The 21,030-nt window shown below is 42.9% G+C and overlaps 1 protein-coding gene across 1 annotated transcript in view; it reads left to right on the forward strand.

Moving 5' to 3' along the window:
* Positions 1–18,971, forward strand: part of COX10 (cytochrome c oxidase assembly factor heme A:farnesyltransferase COX10) — a 1,225,252-nt gene extending 1,206,281 nt beyond the window's left edge. The window contains exon 7 of the mRNA XM_069654548.1: positions 15,680–18,971. Within this exon, the coding sequence (XP_069510649.1) occupies positions 15,680–16,092 (413 nt within the window). The 3' untranslated portion in view covers positions 16,093–18,971. The remainder of the gene's footprint in view (positions 1–15,679) is intronic.
* Positions 18,972–21,030: the final 2,059 nt, after the last annotated feature.

Consider the following 21,030-nt stretch of genomic DNA (forward strand, 5'->3'; position numbering starts at 1 on the left):
TCTGTCGCAGTAGTTTCCATTTCCCAAATGTGCTTTATGCATGCAGCTGTGTTGTGACATCCCTCCCGCACCAGGTATTACATTCAAAACCTTACACTCATGGTTTATTAACTTATTGTGGTAACATGCAGGCTACGCTGCATTGTTTCACAGTGTAGTGTGCCACTGAAGCGCGCTTTTTCTGGAACAGAGAAGTGTGGTTTATTAGCTATGTTGAAGAGGTGGTTCCTCAGGTACCTTTTGATATATATTTTTTTATTTTTTATAGTCAAAAATGTTTTCTCTGTTCTGCTGGAAGTACACCCATGTGCCTTATGCTCAAGGTTATGGAGGCTGACCCAACTTCTAGGGCATAGGTTTGTGTGCAGTTGTTGATCTCGAGGCACGCTTGAATGATATGGGGTGATCACTCATTGGATGTGAATTGGAATTTGCTAATAGTTTGCCATTGAGTTTTATTGAAGCGGTTGTGGATGGGAACAGCTTTGTGTTAATCACCAGTCTAGCTGCTACATTTGGATGTTTTTGAGCTTGTGACTAATCGTCAAGTCTTTGGAGCATATCAACAGGATTCAACTGAGTTTTTTGGTCCGTACCGTGGTATGGAGTAATACTTTTCAGAGACTTAAGATGAAAATTGCAAAACGTTACCACCAGTGTAGCTTTGGAATGGAATCCAATTGTGTGCAGTATGGACACTGGATCTGGTGCTCTCCATCGTTAACATTGATAAAAGAGAGATTCATGTAGGTACGGTTTCCCCGGTGTTCATGATCTTGGTCTTCGCCCCGTTCAATGCCTATCACTGTAAATGCACCCAACTTTGTATCACAGTTGAGCAGTTGCTAATAGTTAACTCTTGGATGATGGCGTCGCCTACAGGTGGAGTTCCTCTCGGTGTGAGCACCTACTTTCTTACAGAGTTGATACCCCAATAAATGGTAGCAAATGGTCTCAAATCGCTGGTCTTAATTTAAGTCGAAAGAAAGGGACGAGCAATGATGCCGAGGATATGCTCAACTGAGAATGTCCAGTAGGTGACGAAGAGCTTGTTGTATTCTGCCTGCCAGAAATAACTTTAAGAGTGTATCACATGGTTATTGATGCCAATCAAGTCTAGAAAGATGATTAGTCACATCCTACATTCAATTGTATCAACCTCTGCTGATAAATTCAATAGCATCAGGAATAAACTGGTTAGCATCCAATGCCTATGAGCAGTGGTACCCGGATGCCCATAACGGAAGACTCTGCACCGCGAGGTGGCTGGAGTGCCTGGTTGTCATGGCAGTTAAGTAAAGAGATGGCCCCTTACTATTAAGCACCGCTTATTTCAGCTGGATTAACCCGTGCCTCAACATCCTGTCACTTTGCTGCACGCACGTTCCCTGAATAGAACACCACCGCAAGCAGTGTCTGGTTGACGCCGGCTGGGCGCATCTTCAGAATGCCAATTCTATTGACATCTCTGGCAGATCATGTGGGTGACTTGGTGATGGGAAGTGTAGTTCGTTTTCGTCAAAAACCAAAGAGCAGTAGGCACTATGGAGAGGATATTACACTATGGCGCTCAACTTCAGGCAATGCACGCGGACACCCTGCGGATGGGCTCTTCCTCGTCCAAAAATGTTGCATATCACAATGAGTCTATTAACTGTTTAACCCTCCTAAATTTGTGTGCAGCTCTTTTGCTCCATTTGAAAAAAAGCGTAGTTTCGGCTAGTAAGCTCTGCCTGGCGTCACTACAACACAAGCCACGTTTCGGGAGACTATTCTTTCCACAGCACGCTGTGTTCATGAGCCAGTGTCCATTGCAGACTCCAATCGCTCGGGGCGGGGGACTAGCCTGCTAGGAACATTTGGGAGCTTGCGATTTAAAATATGAATGTTTCCTATTCTTTCTGTGTTTTGGCCTCCTTTCCTTCTAACAGTATACACATATATTTGTCCCTTAAATAACTGCTAAGAAAGGCCTATTTTTCAATGTTGGCCTACTGCTGAATTCTGGTGTTTTTGTCTGCTTGCGTGTTAAAGCAATTTAGCAACGTGGTTTGACCGACATTGTGAAATTCTGCTCACGTTCCGAAACCGGGATTGGAGTGTCTCTCCCGGTTCCGAATACAACAGTTTACTGACCCGGTCCCATCGTCAATATGCCAATAATGAGGGCACCGAATATTTCCTAAACAAGGTGCCATTGTCTTTTTTTTCTTTGGAGAGAGAAGGCACCTGAATGCGTGCGCCATCTCCCGAACAACACGCTGCTAGTTTATGCAGACCTTTGTTTCCGGGCATCGCTTGAATGGATGCGCCATTGATTACCACTTAGAAACAGGCTCATTAAATGCTATACAAATAACATGATTTATTCACATCCATTTCCAGTTCGACCTCCTTTTGTTTCCCTTAGAAGAAGAAATGTTAGTGGCAGAATTGGACCTTAGAGATTGGTGTTTGAACACTTCAGGGCGCGGTAAGAGGGCAACGCCGAGCCTAATGGGGGCTCCAATCCAGTGGCGGTCAACCAAGCCATCTCAGGCGGCCACCCGCCAGAAGGGACTCGGGCAGAGATCTATGACGGCTGCCTAGCTCGTCACCAGCAGGGGGCGCTAGATTGGCCCAGAACAGCCCACGATTGTCCCAATTGTGAAGATGGACACCCATTTAACAGAAGCAGCATTGAACTTTTATTGTACAAGTGCCATTCCTAGTATATTGACGATTTACACAAAAAGGCATTCAAGTATTATAACCAATTTAATGAATACAGGATAACAGGCAGCAATATAGTGAACCAACCATCACTAGATGAATTTACAAAAATAATTCACTCTAATCAATTCCATCTAGTTATTGCATTAACAAATCTAACATTTGCAAGTTAGGCTAGTCTAGCTAAGTGAATCCAACTTCACATGACAAACAGACACTAGACAAACAAAAATAAAAACACACACACACCCTTGCGTTCTGCTTCACTACAACCAAGTGCATGACATCTCATGACCATAGAGCAATTTGAGGCGCTTCACTACAACCAAGAGCATGACATCTCATGACCATAGAACAATTTGAGGCGCTTCACTACAACCAAGAGCATGACATCTCATGACCATAGAACAATTTGAGGCGCTTCACTACAACCAAGAGCATGACATCTCATGACCATAGAACAATTTGAGGCGCTTCACTACAACCAAGAGCATGACATCTCATGACCATAGAACAATTTGAGGCGCTTCACTACAACCAAGAGCATGACATCTCATGACCATAGAACAATTTGAGGCGCTTCACTACAACCAAGAGCATGACATCTCATGACCATAGAACAATTTGAGGCGCTTCACTACAACCAAGAGCATGACATCTCATGACCATAGAACAATTTGAGGCGCTTCACTACAACCAAGAGCATGACATCTCATGACCATAGAACAATTTGAGGCGCTTCACTACAACCAAGAGCATGACATCTCATGACCATAGAACAATTTGAGGCGCTTCACTACAACCAAGAGCATGACATCTCATGACCATAGAACAATTTGAGGCGCTTCACTACAACCAAGAGCATGACATCTCATGACCATAGAACAATTTGAGGCGCTTCACTACAACCAAGAGCATGACATCTCATGACCATAGAACAATTTGAGGCGCTTCACTACAACCAAGAGCATGACATCTCATGACCATAGAACAATTTGAGGCGCTTCACTACAACCAAGAGCATGACATCTCATGACCATAGAACAATTTGAGGCGCTTCACTACAACCAAGAGCATGACATCTCATGACCATAGAACAATTTGAGGCGCTTCACTACAACCAAGAGCATGACATCTCATGACCATAGAACAATTTGAGGCGCTTCACTACAACCAAGAGCATGACATCTCATGACCATAGAACAATTTGAGGCGCTTCACTACAACCAAGAGCATGACATCTCATGACCATAGAACAATTTGAGGCGCTTCACTACAACCAAGAGCATGACATCTCATGACCATAGAACAATTTGAGGCGCTTCACTACAACCAAGAGCATGACATCTCATGACCATAGAACAATTTGAGGCGCTTCACTACAACCAAGAGCATGACATCTCATGACCATAGAACAATTTGAGGCGCTTCACTACAACCAAGAGCATGACATCTCATGACCATAGAACAATTTGAGGCGCTTCACTACAACCAAGAGCATGACATCTCATGACCATAGAACAATTTGAGGCGCTTCACTACAACCAAGAGCATGACATCTCATGACCATAGAACAATTTGAGGCGCTTCACTACAACCAAGAGCATGACATCTCATGACCATAGAACAATTTGAGGCGCTTCACTACAACCAAGAGCATGACATCTCATGACCATAGAACAATTTGAGGCGCTTCACTACAACCAAGAGCATGACATCTCATGACCATAGAACAATTTGAGGCGCTTCACTACAACCAAGAGCATGACATCTCATGACCATAGAACAATTTGAGGCGCTTCACTACAACCAAGAGCATGACATCTCATGACCATAGAACAATTTGAGGCGCTTCACTACAACCAAGAGCATGACATCTCATGACCATAGAACAATTTGAGGCGCTTCACTACAACCAAGAGCATGACATCTCATGACCATAGAACAATTTGAGGCGCTTCACTACAACCAAGAGCATGACATCTCATGACCATAGAACAATTTGAGGCGCTTCACTACAACCAAGAGCATGACATCTCATGACCATAGAACAATTTGAGGCGCTTCACTACAACCAAGAGCATGACATCTCATGACCATAGAACAATTTGAGGCGCTTCACTACAACCAAGAGCATGACATCTCATGACCATAGAACAATTTGAGGCGCTTCACTACAACCAAGAGCATGACATCTCATGACCATAGAACAATTTGAGGCGCTTCACTACAACCAAGAGCATGACATCTCATGACCATAGAACAATTTGAGGCGCTTCACTACAACCAAGAGCATGACATCTCATGACCATAGAACAATTTGAGGCGCTTCACTACAACCAAGAGCATGACATCTCATGACCATAGAACAATTTGAGGCGCTTCACTACAACCAAGAGCATGACATCTCATGACCATAGAACAATTTGAGGCGCTTCACTACAACCAAGAGCATGACATCTCATGACCATAGAACAATTTGAGGCGCTTCACTACAACCAAGAGCATGACATCTCATGACCATAGAACAATTTGAGGCGCTTCACTACAACCAAGAGCATGACATCTCATGACCATAGAACAATTTGAGGCGCTTCACTACAACCAAGAGCATGACATCTCATGACCATAGAACAATTTGAGGCGCTTCACTACAACCAAGAGCATGACATCTCATGACCATAGAACAATTTGAGGCGCTTCACTACAACCAAGAGCATGACATCTCATGACCATAGAACAATTTGAGGCGCTTCACTACAACCAAGAGCATGACATCTCATGACCATAGAACAATTTGAGGCGCTTCACTACAACCAAGAGCATGACATCTCATGACCATAGAACAATTTGAGGCGCTTCACTACAACCAAGAGCATGACATCTCATGACCATAGAACAATTTGAGGCGCTTCACTACAACCAAGAGCATGACATCTCATGACCATAGAACAATTTGAGGCGCTTCACTACAACCAAGAGCATGACATCTCATGACCATAGAACAATTTGAGGCGCTTCACTACAACCAAGAGCATGACATCTCATGACCATAGAACAATTTGAGGCGCTTCACTACAACCAAGAGCATGACATCTCATGACCATAGAACAATTTGAGGCGCTTCACTACAACCAAGAGCATGACATCTCATGACCATAGAACAATTTGAGGCGCTTCACTACAACCAAGAGCATGACATCTCATGACCATAGAACAATTTGAGGCGCTTCACTACAACCAAGAGCATGACATCTCATGACCATAGAACAATTTGAGGCGCTTCACTACAACCAAGAGCATGACATCTCATGACCATAGAACAATTTGAGGCGCTTCACTACAACCAAGAGCATGACATCTCATGACCATAGAACAATTTGAGGCGCTTCACTACAACCAAGAGCATGACATCTCATGACCGTAGAACAATTTGAGGCGCTTCACTACAACCAAGAGCATGACATCTCATGACCGTAGAACAATTTGAGGCGCTTCACTACAACCAAGAGCATGACATCTCATGACCGTAGAACAATTTGAGGCGCTTCACTACAACCAAGAGCATGACATCTCATGACCGTAGAACAATTTGAGGCGCTTCACTACAACCAAGAGCATGACATCTCATGACCGTAGAACAATTTGAGGCGCTTCACTACAACCAAGAGCATGACATCTCATGACCGTAGAACAATTTGAGGCGCTTCACTACAACCAAGAGCATGACATCTCATGACCGTAGAACAATTTGAGGCGCTTCACTACAACCAAGAGCATGACATCTCATGACCGTAGAACAATTTGAGGCGCTTCACTACAACCAAGAGCATGACATCTCATGACCATAGAACAATTTGAGGCGCTTCACTACAACCAAGAGCATGACATCTCATGACCATAGAACAATTTGAGGCGCTTCACTACAACCAAGAGCATGACATCTCATGACCATAGAACAATTTGAGGCGCTTCACTACAACCAAGAGCATGACATCTCATGACCATAGAACAATTTGAGGCGCTTCACTACAACCAAGAGCATGACATCTCATGACCATAGAACAATTTGAGGCGCTTCACTACAACCAAGAGCATGACATCTCATGACCATAGAACAATTTGAGGCGCTTCACTACAACCAAGAGCATGACATCTCATGACCATAGAACAATTTGAGGCGCTTCACTACAACCAAGAGCATGACATCTCATGACCATAGAACAATTTGAGGCGCTTCACTACAACCAAGAGCATGACATCTCATGACCATAGAACAATTTGAGGCGCTTCACTACAACCAAGAGCATGACATCTCATGACCATAGAACAATTTGAGGCGCTTCACTACAACCAAGAGCATGACATCTCATGACCATAGAACAATTTGAGGCGCTTCACTACAACCAAGAGCATGACATCTCATGACCATAGAACAATTTGAGGCGCTTCACTACAACCAAGAGCATGACATCTCATGACCATAGAACAATTTGAGGCGCTTCACTACAACCAAGAGCATGACATCTCATGACCATAGAACAATTTGAGGCGCTTCACTACAACCAAGAGCATGACATCTCATGACCATAGAACAATTTGAGGCGCTTCACTACAACCAAGAGCATGACATCTCATGACCATAGAACAATTTGAGGCGCTTCACTACAACCAAGAGCATGACATCTCATGACCATAGAACAATTTGAGGCGCTTCACTACAACCAAGAGCATGACATCTCATGACCATAGAACAATTTGAGGCGCTTCACTACAACCAAGAGCATGACATCTCATGACCATAGAACAATTTGAGGCGCTTCACTACAACCAAGAGCATGACATCTCATGACCATAGAACAATTTGAGGCGCTTCACTACAACCAAGAGCATGACATCTCATGACCATAGAACAATTTGAGGCGCTTCACTACAACCAAGAGCATGACATCTCATGACCATAGAACAATTTGAGGCGCTTCACTACAACCAAGAGCATGACATCTCATGACCATAGAACAATTTGAGGCGCTTCACTACAACCAAGAGCATGACATCTCATGACCATAGAACAATTTGAGGCGCTTCACTACAACCAAGAGCATGACATCTCATGACCATAGAACAATTTGAGGCGCTTCACTACAACCAAGAGCATGACATCTCATGACCATAGAACAATTTGAGGCGCTTCACTACAACCAAGAGCATGACATCTCATGACCATAGAACAATTTGAGGCGCTTCACTACAACCAAGAGCATGACATCTCATGACCATAGAACAATTTGAGGCGCTTCACTACAACCAAGAGCATGACATCTCATGACCATAGAACAATTTGAGGCGCTTCACTACAACCAAGAGCATGACATCTCATGACCATAGAACAATTTGAGGCGCTTCACTACAACCAAGAGCATGACATCTCATGACCATAGAACAATTTGAGGCGCTTCACTACAACCAAGAGCATGACATCTCATGACCATAGAACAATTTGAGGCGCTTCACTACAACCAAGAGCATGACATCTCATGACCATAGAACAATTTGAGGCGCTTCACTACAACCAAGAGCATGACATCTCATGACCATAGAACAATTTGAGGCGCTTCACTACAACCAAGAGCATGACATCTCATGACCATAGAACAATTTGAGGCGCTTCACTACAACCAAGAGCATGACATCTCATGACCATAGAACAATTTGAGGCGCTTCACTACAACCAAGAGCATGACATCTCATGACCATAGAACAATTTGAGGCGCTTCACTACAACCAAGAGCATGACATCTCATGACCATAGAACAATTTGAGGCGCTTCACTACAACCAAGAGCATGACATCTCATGACCATAGAACAATTTGAGGCGCTTCACTACAACCAAGAGCATGACATCTCATGACCATAGAACAATTTGAGGCGCTTCACTACAACCAAGAGCATGACATCTCATGACCATAGAACAATTTGAGGCGCTTCACTACAACCAAGAGCATGACATCTCATGACCATAGAACAATTTGAGGCGCTTCACTACAACCAAGAGCATGACATCTCATGACCATAGAACAATTTGAGGCGCTTCACTACAACCAAGAGCATGACATCTCATGACCATAGAACAATTTGAGGCGCTTCACTACAACCAAGAGCATGACATCTCATGACCATAGAACAATTTGAGGCGCTTCACTACAACCAAGAGCATGACATCTCATGACCATAGAACAATTTGAGGCGCTTCACTACAACCAAGAGCATGACATCTCATGACCATAGAACAATTTGAGGCGCTTCACTACAACCAAGAGCATGACATCTCATGACCATAGAACAATTTGAGGCGCTTCACTACAACCAAGAGCATGACATCTCATGACCATAGAACAATTTGAGGCGCTTCACTACAACCAAGAGCATGACATCTCATGACCATAGAACAATTTGAGGCGCTTCACTACAACCAAGAGCATGACATCTCATGACCATAGAACAATTTGAGGCGCTTCACTACAACCAAGAGCATGACATCTCATGACCATAGAACAATTTGAGGCGCTTCACTACAACCAAGAGCATGACATCTCATGACCATAGAACAATTTGAGGCGCTTCACTACAACCAAGAGCATGACATCTCATGACCATAGAACAATTTGAGGCGCTTCACTACAACCAAGAGCATGACATCTCATGACCATAGAACAATTTGAGGCGCTTCACTACAACCAAGAGCATGACATCTCATGACCATAGAACAATTTGAGGCGCTTCACTACAACCAAGAGCATGACATCTCATGACCATAGAACAATTTGAGGCGCTTCACTACAACCAAGAGCATGACATCTCATGACCATAGAACAATTTGAGGCGCTTCACTACAACCAAGAGCATGACATCTCATGACCATAGAACAATTTGAGGCGCTTCACTACAACCAAGAGCATGACATCTCATGACCATAGAACAATTTGAGGCGCTTCACTACAACCAAGAGCATGACATCTCATGACCATAGAACAATTTGAGGCGCTTCACTACAACCAAGAGCATGACATCTCATGACCATAGAACAATTTGAGGCGCTTCACTACAACCAAGAGCATGACATCTCATGACCATAGAACAATTTGAGGCGCTTCACTACAACCAAGAGCATGACATCTCATGACCATAGAACAATTTGAGGCGCTTCACTACAACCAAGAGCATGACATCTCATGACCATAGAACAATTTGAGGCGCTTCACTACAACCAAGAGCATGACATCTCATGACCATAGAACAATTTGAGGCGCTTCACTACAACCAAGAGCATGACATCTCATGACCATAGAACAATTTGAGGCGCTTCACTACAACCAAGAGCATGACATCTCATGACCATAGAACAATTTGAGGCGCTTCACTACAACCAAGAGCATGACATCTCATGACCATAGAACAATTTGAGGCGCTTCACTACAACCAAGAGCATGACATCTCATGACCATAGAACAATTTGAGGCGCTTCACTACAACCAAGAGCATGACATCTCATGACCATAGAACAATTTGAGGCGCTTCACTACAACCAAGAGCATGACATCTCATGACCATAGAACAATTTGAGGCGCTTCACTACAACCAAGAGCATGACATCTCATGACCATAGAACAATTTGAGGCGCTTCACTACAACCAAGAGCATGACATCTCATGACCATAGAACAATTTGAGGCGCTTCACTACAACCAAGAGCATGACATCTCATGACCATAGAACAATTTGAGGCGCTTCACTACAACCAAGAGCATGACATCTCATGACCATAGAACAATTTGAGGCGCTTCACTACAACCAAGAGCATGACATCTCATGACCATAGAACAATTTGAGGCGCTTCACTACAACCAAGAGCATGACATCTCATGACCATAGAACAATTTGAGGCGCTTCACTACAACCAAGAGCATGACATCTCATGACCATAGAACAATTTGAGGCGCTTCACTACAACCAAGAGCATGACATCTCATGACCATAGAACAATTTGAGGCGCTTCACTACAACCAAGAGCATGACATCTCATGACCATAGAACAATTTGAGGCGCTTCACTACAACCAAGAGCATGACATCTCATGACCATAGAACAATTTGAGGCGCTTCACTACAACCAAGAGCATGACATCTCATGACCATAGAACAATTTGAGGCGCTTCACTACAACCAAGAGCATGACATCTCATGACCATAGAACAATTTGAGGCGCTTCACTACAACCAAGAGCATGACATCTCATGACCATAGAACAATTTGAGGCGCTTCACTACAACCAAGAGCATGACATCTCATGACCATAGAACAATTTGAGGCGCTTCACTACAACCAAGAGCATGACATCTCATGACCATAGAACAATTTGAGGCGCTTCACTACAACCAAGAGCATGACATCTCATGACCATAGAACAATTTGAGGCGCTTCACTACAACCAAGAGCATGACATCTCATGACCATAGAACAATTTGAGGCGCTTCACTACAACCAAGAGCATGACATCTCATGACCATAGAACAATTTGAGGCGCTTCACTACAACCAAGAGCATGACATCTCATGACCATAGAACAATTTGAGGCGCTTCACTACAACCAAGAGCATGACATCTCATGACCATAGAACAATTTGAGGCGCTTCACTACAACCAAGAGCATGACATCTCATGACCATAGAACAATTTGAGGCGCTTCACTACAACCAAGAGCATGACATCTCATGACCATAGAACAATTTGAGGCGCTTCACTACAACCAAGAGCATGACATCTCATGACCATAGAACAATTTGAGGCGCTTCACTACAACCAAGAGCATGACATCTCATGACCATAGAACAATTTGAGGCGCTTCACTACAACCAAGAGCATGACATCTCATGACCATAGAACAATTTGAGGCGCTTCACTACAACCAAGAGCATGACATCTCATGACCATAGAACAATTTGAGGCGCTTCACTACAACCAAGAGCATGACATCTCATGACCATAGAACAATTTGAGGCGCTTCACTACAACCAAGAGCATGACATCTCATGACCATAGAACAATTTGAGGCGCTTCACTACAACCAAGAGCATGACATCTCATGACCATAGAACAATTTGAGGCGCTTCACTACAACCAAGAGCATGACATCTCATGACCATAGAACAATTTGAGGCGCTTCACTACAACCAAGAGCATGACATCTCATGACCATAGAACAATTTGAGGCGCTTCACTACAACCAAGAGCATGACATCTCATGACCATAGAACAATTTGAGGCGCTTCACTACAACCAAGAGCATGACATCTCATGACCATAGAACAATTTGAGGCGCTTCACTACAACCAAGAGCATGACATCTCATGACCATAGAACAATTTGAGGCGCTTCACTACAACCAAGAGCATGACATCTCATGACCATAGAACAATTTGAGGCGCTTCACTACAACCAAGAGCATGACATCTCATGACCATAGAACAATTTGAGGCGCTTCACTACAACCAAGAGCATGACATCTCATGACCATAGAACAATTTGAGGCGCTTCACTACAACCAAGAGCATGACATCTCATGACCATAGAACAATTTGAGGCGCTTCACTACAACCAAGAGCATGACATCTCATGACCATAGAACAATTTGAGGCGCTTCACTACAACCAAGAGCATGACATCTCATGACCATAGAACAATTTGAGGCTAACCGTGCAGTTCTTTAAGTGTTGTCCAAATATCATCGTATAACCTTCCCTTTTCTGGCGAGCATCGGGCGCATTCTCAATGGAGTTACTTAGAAAGCATAAGTAACAGTCACCCAGCACCACCTCCCTCATGAGTGCACACGAAAGTTAATTCATGGTGTGCATGAATTTCATAATAAGAGAAGGAAGGTGCGTTACACTGAACGTTTAAAAGTACAAAGGCAGAGCTAAGTGCAGGTTACATTTCTGGAATAGTTGGGACAGTGCTGACCCTGTGAAACCAACTGTAATGTGGCAAGAGAAAACGGATCAAGGAGCAACCCAAAGCGTGACTACACTTTCAACCAGAGAAATGGTAGAAATGAGGCTCTACCTCGGCATCCAACACCACTAGTGACAGATCAAACCTGCAAGCAAGATGACTTCCCAAGCGTACAGGAATAGCTGGGGGGGGTCTCCAGGTTTGAGAATGGGGTACATCAGCAGAGCTGCATGTGGGCCTCACTACAGCTATGTATGAGTACTGCAGATCTGCATTGTGGAGCATTGGAATATCTGTGTGTGGCGGGTCCAAGTACTGATATGGCCAGGGATGGCGCTTGTGAGGTTTAGGTGCATTGATGGAGCAGGCAGAGGGCTTGTTACTGAGGTTGCTAGGTACGGATTGAGGAGCATTGGCAGATCTGTATTTGTATCAAATACTGCAGTGACCGGGGCGGAGGAGGCGCTGGCTCAGGTTGTGTGTTGCCAATGGTGGTTGTCGTTCCTGTATTGGAATAGTCTGTAAAGCAGGTCACCAATGAGGTACATTGCAGTATTTGCTTGCAGAGCAGGATAAAGGAGCATTGGCAGAGTTGCGTGCAAGTACTAGTATGGCGATAGTGAGGCTTGCTGCAGAATAGTGTGTCGGAGAAACGGAACTCTCACCATCATTCCCAGGTAGTACTATAAATAGGGACTGCTTTATTGTCTTGCAAGACAATCAGTAGAGCTACTTGTTTACTTCACTGGACTGGAAAAATCCTGCCCAACTCTCGCACCAGACTGCCCCCTTTGTGTTGCAACACAAACAAAACTATCCCAGATTCTTCCAGAAACAAAACCTAACTGTTAGGCATAGGAAGGCCTTGTTCCATTGTCTAGTTCAGAAAGATGGGCAGACTAGTCTGTGGTCGACACATCTCTTACATTTGGTGAACACCTGACCTGAACCTTTCTGTGAAGTTTCCACTAAATGGCGACCCTTTGGTAACTTCATCAGTTCCTACTCAAGACCTCATCCTTGGCCAGTCAACATCTTGTGACCACAAAGAAGTCCCTTGCCCAAAAATCGTACTCAGCAGTTTCCATGTTCCGATTAAGCAAAACAAATGTGTCCAGAAGGAAAATGAACGGTAACAGAGACACGATATACATCATTATAATTCAGTCCATTAGATAAACATAAAAAAGGTTGTAACGGTGCTTGTGAAATAAATCCGTACATATTTTATTTGTGAAAACAAATAGTGTGAAGCAAGTATCTAGATCGTATAGTTGCACGCCTAGGTATCCACATTAAAGATATGTGTATGGATTTACATAAGACTGGGATGCAGGGGATGTAACACAACCCTGGCACGAATGTCGAGAAGCAATAGTAGAACAGATGGTGTCTGAAGAGAATCAGACACTCCCGTCCCCTGCACACCTTTTTGCCGAAAATCAGCTAATATTTTTAACTAAGGCTAGTAAACAATTATAAAAATAGTGTTCATTGTAACAGTCACATATGTGGTAGAAGACAATTATTTGTAAAGGGTTTAGAAATGACACTCCTCAACAATAGATTCTTTGCCCACAATCTTCTTTTTATGTTCGTAAACAAGCGGCACAAGGCGTTTCAGGAAATCAAGATACTTCATCAGGTGAAATCGAACACATTCTGCAATGTAATAGATAGATGAAGTAGAATGTAAACGCAAAAAACTAAGTTAATACCAAATATGAGTCAATAATAGAAGACTATTCTTCAAAAGAATTTTATTGGGAGCCATTTGCAACCGCTTTGTTGGCCCAAGTGTTCATGAAGTTCAATGGTGAATAGAAAAATAGATCCAAAATGGAGTATAGAACAAAACCTCATGAGTGGTCGATTAGCAGATGAAGGACCCCATGCTGAGGACTTGTGCACGTGTGCAGAAACTGAGAATTTAGAGAAGTAACGCCATAAATGCCAAATGCACCCTGTGCATACGTGTCTAAATGTATCAAAGGTGACACATGAGGGCAAGTACCTATAACATAATCTGTGAGAATCGCAGGTAATGTCAGGAAAGTCACTGTCTTCTCTTCTGGGTATGATATCATTTGCCATTTTGGAACTTGGACCTAAGAGTCAATTTAATCCCACTTTCAATAACATTGCACTAAACATGTTTGAAAGCCAGGTTATTAACTTCAAGAAAAAGTGGTTTTGGCATTTTCGGCTTTACTTCTCCAAGTTCTCAGTTTCTGCACACGTGCACAAGCCCTCAGCATGGGGTTCTTCATCTGCCAATCGACCACTCATGAGGTTTTGTTCTGTACTCTACTTTGGATCTATTTTCCTATTCACCATTGAACTTCGTGAACACATAAGCCAACAATGCTGTTGCAAATGGCTCCCAATGGCATATAATTAAAGAAAACAGTCTTCCATTGTTGACTCTCGTTATATATATTTGCTATTAACTTAATTTTTTGTGTTAACATTCTACTTTATATATCTATGGATTGCACCTGATGAAGGGAAATTGATTTCCCGAAACGCGTTGTGCCGCTTGTTTACGGACATAAAAAGAAGACAGGACAAAGTATCTATCGTTGATTGTCATTTCTAAACCCTTTAAAAATAATGGTCTTCTACCACATATGTGAATATATCAAGGAACAATATTTTTATAATAATTGTTTACTTGCATTTGTTAAAAATATGAGGTGATTTTCAGTAAAAAGATTTTGCAGGGGACAGGAGTGTTTGATACTCTTCAGACACCATCTGTTCTTCTAAAACAAATAATGTGAGGAGCATTAAAAAAAAATATATAGAAGACAAACCTGCTCCCACAATCGTGATGATAAATTGGTTGATTTGTGTGTGGATGTCAATCATGGGATAACCTAATGATGTTTCCTTTCTTGTTAGTGCAAACAAGCCCTAATGTGGTTCTTTTTGCTTTTCTCACCCACCTCCTATAGGTGCCTTGTTGCTTGGTGGGATACTCTACTCCTGGCAGTTCCCTCACTTCAACGCCCTCAGCTGGAACCTGCGCGAGGATTACTCCCGGGGTGGGTATTGCATGATGTCAGTCACCCATCCAGACCTGTGCCGACGGGTAGCACTCCGCCACTCCTTGGCCCTCATCGGCCTCTCCACACTTGCGCCAGCCCTGGACGTCACCACCTGGACGTTCCCCATCATCTCCCTACCCATCAACCTGTACATCTCCTACCTGGGCTTCCGCTTCTACCGGGCAGCGGATCGCGGAAGTGCCCGCAAGCTCTTCTTTTGCAGCCTCTGGCACCTGCCCATGCTTCTGCTGCTCATGTTCACCTGCAAGAAGTCTGTTGTTGGCAAAACAGAGACCACACCCGTGCCACAACCCAGCTGAAACATACGACAGCAACACAGGAAGGAGTTACCTTACATCCGGACCTCGCCACCCACTGCACACCACCTGTTTTGTGGAGCAGTCTACCCAAAGAAAAGGTTTTTTCTGCTGTTGCAAAGCCAGAAACCCGTTTTTTTAATTGTTCATATTCGAAAACAAGTCAAATATGTTTGGAAGTTTTGAATTAAGTTATTTCTTTTTATAAATGTTTATCCCTTATCTGTATTGCAGTGGGGTAGGGGTTTGTGCATCAGTGTAAAGCAATAGATGACTGTTATTGGCAAGTACAGATCAGTTTCAAAATATTAATGTATAGTAACACATTGGGCAAATCTACATATATCTGTATAATAATTGTGTGGCCAAATTTCCACATGTATTGCGCAAATTGCCACATGAAGCAATTTGGGCACATACTTATTCTGTATTGTACACCCTAATCTTTTGGTAGTGCTATTTTTAGAACTCTTGGTTGTGACTACACTGCCATGATGAAATCGGTTTGTGCAGCAAGTAGGGTTTAATTGTATGCGTTAAAATATATTATATATAGCTGTGTATATTTAGATGTATGTTAACACATACAATGAAAAACCTATATATTTGCAAATGTCTCCATGTGGTTACTGTAAAACGAAAGTGCTCAGTTTGTTTACTGATAGTAAACAGCGTAATATGTAACTCAACATTATGGTTCTGTAACGAGATGAAGAGATGCTGGTGACATCAGAAGCCACAAGACCCAAGTGCAAGTGGATTGTAGAAACACAACAAAAGGCCAGCCGTTATGCATATTTTATATTACCTTTTTGATTTTCTTGTGCATTTTTCACCACCTACCTCACTTATTGAAAGCCTGTGACTCAAGATGACTTTCTGGCTTATTTGTTTATATACACATGCGTAGCAGATTATTGGTGGACAGTCTTGAAAGAAATCTCTCCACTTGCTTTTTGCAAGAACAGTTTCCAGAAAATGTAAAATAATTGCCACACGTTTAAGCAATAAGAGGCTCATGGCTGTAACCTTAATGAGCAGTGAAACGAATGTGGTATTAGACGCTGTCCACTTGGGTATGCATATGCATGAACACACAAATCTATACAAGGACTATGAACTCTTCAGTCTCGCATGAATCCAGCAGCCCTTGACCTCAGATGGCAAGTCCAGCACATTTGCATAGGTCACCAAATTGATTCTGGACAATGAAGACGTTGACCCGCTTGTAGACCGGGGGGTCAGGTGCTCGGCCAGATTTGATTTTGTTGTAATGACTAGGCAAACATGTCCGCCCATTGGATGGATTAATCAAAGGTTTTTCCTTGCTTTCTCATGATAAAAAGCTTGGTTATTTGGACCCATGTTCAGAAAGAGCTGCCTAAGGTCCCAGGAAATGTATTCTATTACGCCGCCTCATAAATGAATCCAGAAAAGGCAGTGGATCTAAGCTAATGGCAGCCTGACACACAATGGTGTTGCTATGTGATGCCTCGGTTGGTGTAAAATAAAAAGCAAGCGATATTCAAACCTGAAGGAAATCCACCCTGTGGGTTCAAAATCAAGTAGTGACATATGGGAGCAATGCACATAGAGAAACCCACATATTACATCTGAAGGTTTGCATTTCAAGTTTAGCTATAGCTTCAAAACCTATAAATAGCAGATTTCAGTAGTCCTGAAATATGGCATGTCAAACCATTGTGAAATATGGACAAAATACAGGAAATCATATCATGTAATTAGCTAAGAAATAACAGGTGATCTTTTATTATGCCTTTTCATTTTTTTCTGTTGGCCTTTTGCAAACTACCTGACCTTCTATCTCATGGTGTATGACTCCACCAGAACCTCTAGATGGAATTATTCGACCATAATGCACGGTTAAACCTTATGTGCTGTCTATCACCTGATGAATTGAGTTTGTTTCCCAGAACAGCATGGAGACATGCATTCGATAAGTAGGTATGATGTAATTCACTTGAATTCCCAGTTTTCGATCAGTAAAGTGAAAATAAAATACATATCATGTACTGCATTGATTTATTAATATTTGCATAGATGGTTACTTCTACTGAGGACATGCCTCCCTGTTCTCCGGATTGACAACACAGGTGTCAGGGAGTGCCAAAGGTGCTGCAAGATCGATCCAGCAGGAATGAAAAGGAGTGATAAAACGATAGGTGATTTTTGCTAGATGATTCAGGAGCAGGGGGTCTGGCTACATTATCCAACATCTACCCCTGTTTTATCGAAAACCTTGCTGTGTGTCTCAGTTCACCTTGTTTTGCAGGCAGGAATGTTCCTTTCTTGGGACCGCGGTCTGAATGATGGTGAAATTCAACGGTTAACTAAAGTAATTGGCAACGTGTGTTCCAGTTCTCCAGAAAACATCAGGTTGAAAATGGGCGGGCGACTTTCATTGAACCAAACCTCTTGCATTGCTTCCATAATCTTTATCACAATTGCAATCACTTTAATGCTTACCTTGGTTTTCAGAGAGGTTTCTGCACTGGCCCTTCTGGCGTAAAGGATACTCAAGTCAAAACCAATGACCTCTAAAATATCTCTTAGAATGGAAGCTAGTAGTTCCTATGAAAGCTCAAACTCTCATAGAGCATTGTTTTTGTAACCAGAATCGTTGGGTGTTAATGACAGCAACCCTTTGACGGGAAACCCCTCTACTCAGCTGCAGGTATTACCCCCCAGGCTGGCCCCTCTCGATAATGTTGTGCTCGCTGTTTCTAATCTAATGTTGGGAGAGACCACGCAAACGTGCAGTAACTGTGTCGCAGATATCACATGTGGTGTACGCTGTTTGGAACTTTTTACTTCAACAATAAAATCCAAACTGCTCACCCTTTGTGGTGAATGTACAATAAGGAGTCACTGTTTTATTTCAAGGTCACATGCGAGTGTATATTGGTTTGCTTAGGTGTTTTCTAATTCAGAAAGCGTCATAAATGTGTTCTGGCCTTCGAGCATGAGCAAAAGCCCCTGCCATTGTATGTTGCTAAGGAATGGTTTGTGGGTTTGTAATTGGCCTTAGGAGAGCTGGTAAAGCTAAGCTGATTGTCACAACTGCTTCAAAAAGTAATGTATTTATTTAATGTGTGCTTTTTGTAAAGGACATACACCACCAACAGTGTTTCAGTGTGCCCGCTGCTGTATGTAATATGGAAGGGCTTGGTTCTACATTCTGCACCAAACGATTGGATCTTCAGATCTGTTCTGATCTTCAGACAATCAGGTGCAAGGCTGGGATAAAATGGACGTTTGTGCCATAAGGAGGAGACGGAGTGATGAAGAGGTCTAGTCACAAAGCACACATGCATTGGTTTACAAGAATCCAACTTGTTTAGTGACGCCACCCTGAAGTGTAATGCAGCCCATACTGCCAGTCTGCAGCCCAGCAAGAGTGCTAAGGCTTGTCCATGGGTTCAGTTTGCAGTGACATCCCTAAACGGTAGAAGATGGTGGGATTTGTATGGAGGAAAAGAAGCATATATTCAGTGACATTAACATCATATGTATTTGGTGTTGGTGGTCCAACTGCCAAATAGTAATGGTAGTGCCTGGGGGTACATGAGTTATGAGAAGTGAGATGGAGCAATCACAAAGATGAAGTAATGCAAGGGATAGAAATAACTTCTCTAAGGTAAGAGAAACATACTCTGGCACGGACAGGGAGCCTCTCACTCAGATTATTGCTGGAAGTACCAAGAAAATATCTTCATGGTCATGCCTTGCAAAAGCCTTGCTGGCACTGTTAATCGCTCATCAGGAGTGGGGTGAGGCAAAAGTTATTTTTATTGTACTTATACTGCACCAAAGATCGTAGGCATCCCGGTGCTGAAAGACAGATACAGTGACGGAAAAAGCTACCTGCAGAGATTCATGCTAATTGAAAAGATACGTTTTCAATTGTTTCCGGAAAGCGAGACGGTTCTCTGTTTTACGCAGTGATACAGACAAGGTATTCCATGCCTTGGCTCCTTGGGTGTGAAAGGCCCGTCCGAGTCCACAATCTCGTTTTACCCGGTGCTGTACTAGTAAGGAGTCCTCTGCTGACCTTAGATTTTTTTGGCTGGCAAATGCTAACAATGTCCTTCAGGTAGACAGGTGCATTGCCAAAGATGCATATATGGCATATGGTTAGAAGTTTGAACTGAATTCTGGCTTCCACAGGGAGCCAGTGTAGTTTTTTTTCTGGCTGCAGATGTGGGTTCTGAGCGCTTCATCTGAAAGATGATGCGGATGGCTTTGTTCTGAATTTTTTGTAATCTTGGATATCAGCTTTACGTGCACCACCTAAGAGTGCATTGCACTGTTACACCTCTATAGAAGTTTAATTAGGAAGACGTAAGTGACCTGAAGATAATAGTATTATTTGGAGGGGATCAGAATAGGCTGAATACACTGGGCACTGAGATCAAAATACACAGGTTATTCATTCAAACCATAAGTGCAACCCAGTGACCCCATAACACGAAAACAAGTCAAATAGTAAACAAACTTGGTCAAAATTTACATCAGCAATTAAACACATCCTTCTACTGCCACGGGGGTGGCTCTCAGAACAAGTATGAATAAGGGGTGGTGCAGATGATGCTGGCATGCTCACTGCTAATTTAATTGTCAAAGAATCCAACACATGTGACAAAACAGGACTCCGAAACAACACTTTCAGATGTGTGTCCCTCCAAAACGCCTCAGTACTTCTTCTCATGAAGATTTGGGAAAACCTTCCCTATCGCCTCCTTTATATTGAACCCAGAAGAGACATGCACATTCTGGAGGAAAGCTCCAGGCACAAAGAAACAGTTGGTGTACCTCTTCAGGATAAGATCTCACAGACTAGCATAAACCCTGTAACAAGAATACCACCAGCCATAGTGGAAAACAAGACCACGTGAGAGGATCAGGATAAGTTGCAATGGA

This window comes from Ambystoma mexicanum, chromosome 3q, assembly GCF_040938575.1.
Source record: "Ambystoma mexicanum isolate Mex_15411 chromosome 3q, UKY_AmexF1_1, whole genome shotgun sequence".
NCBI classification, from domain to species: domain Eukaryota; kingdom Metazoa; phylum Chordata; class Amphibia; order Caudata; family Ambystomatidae; genus Ambystoma; species Ambystoma mexicanum.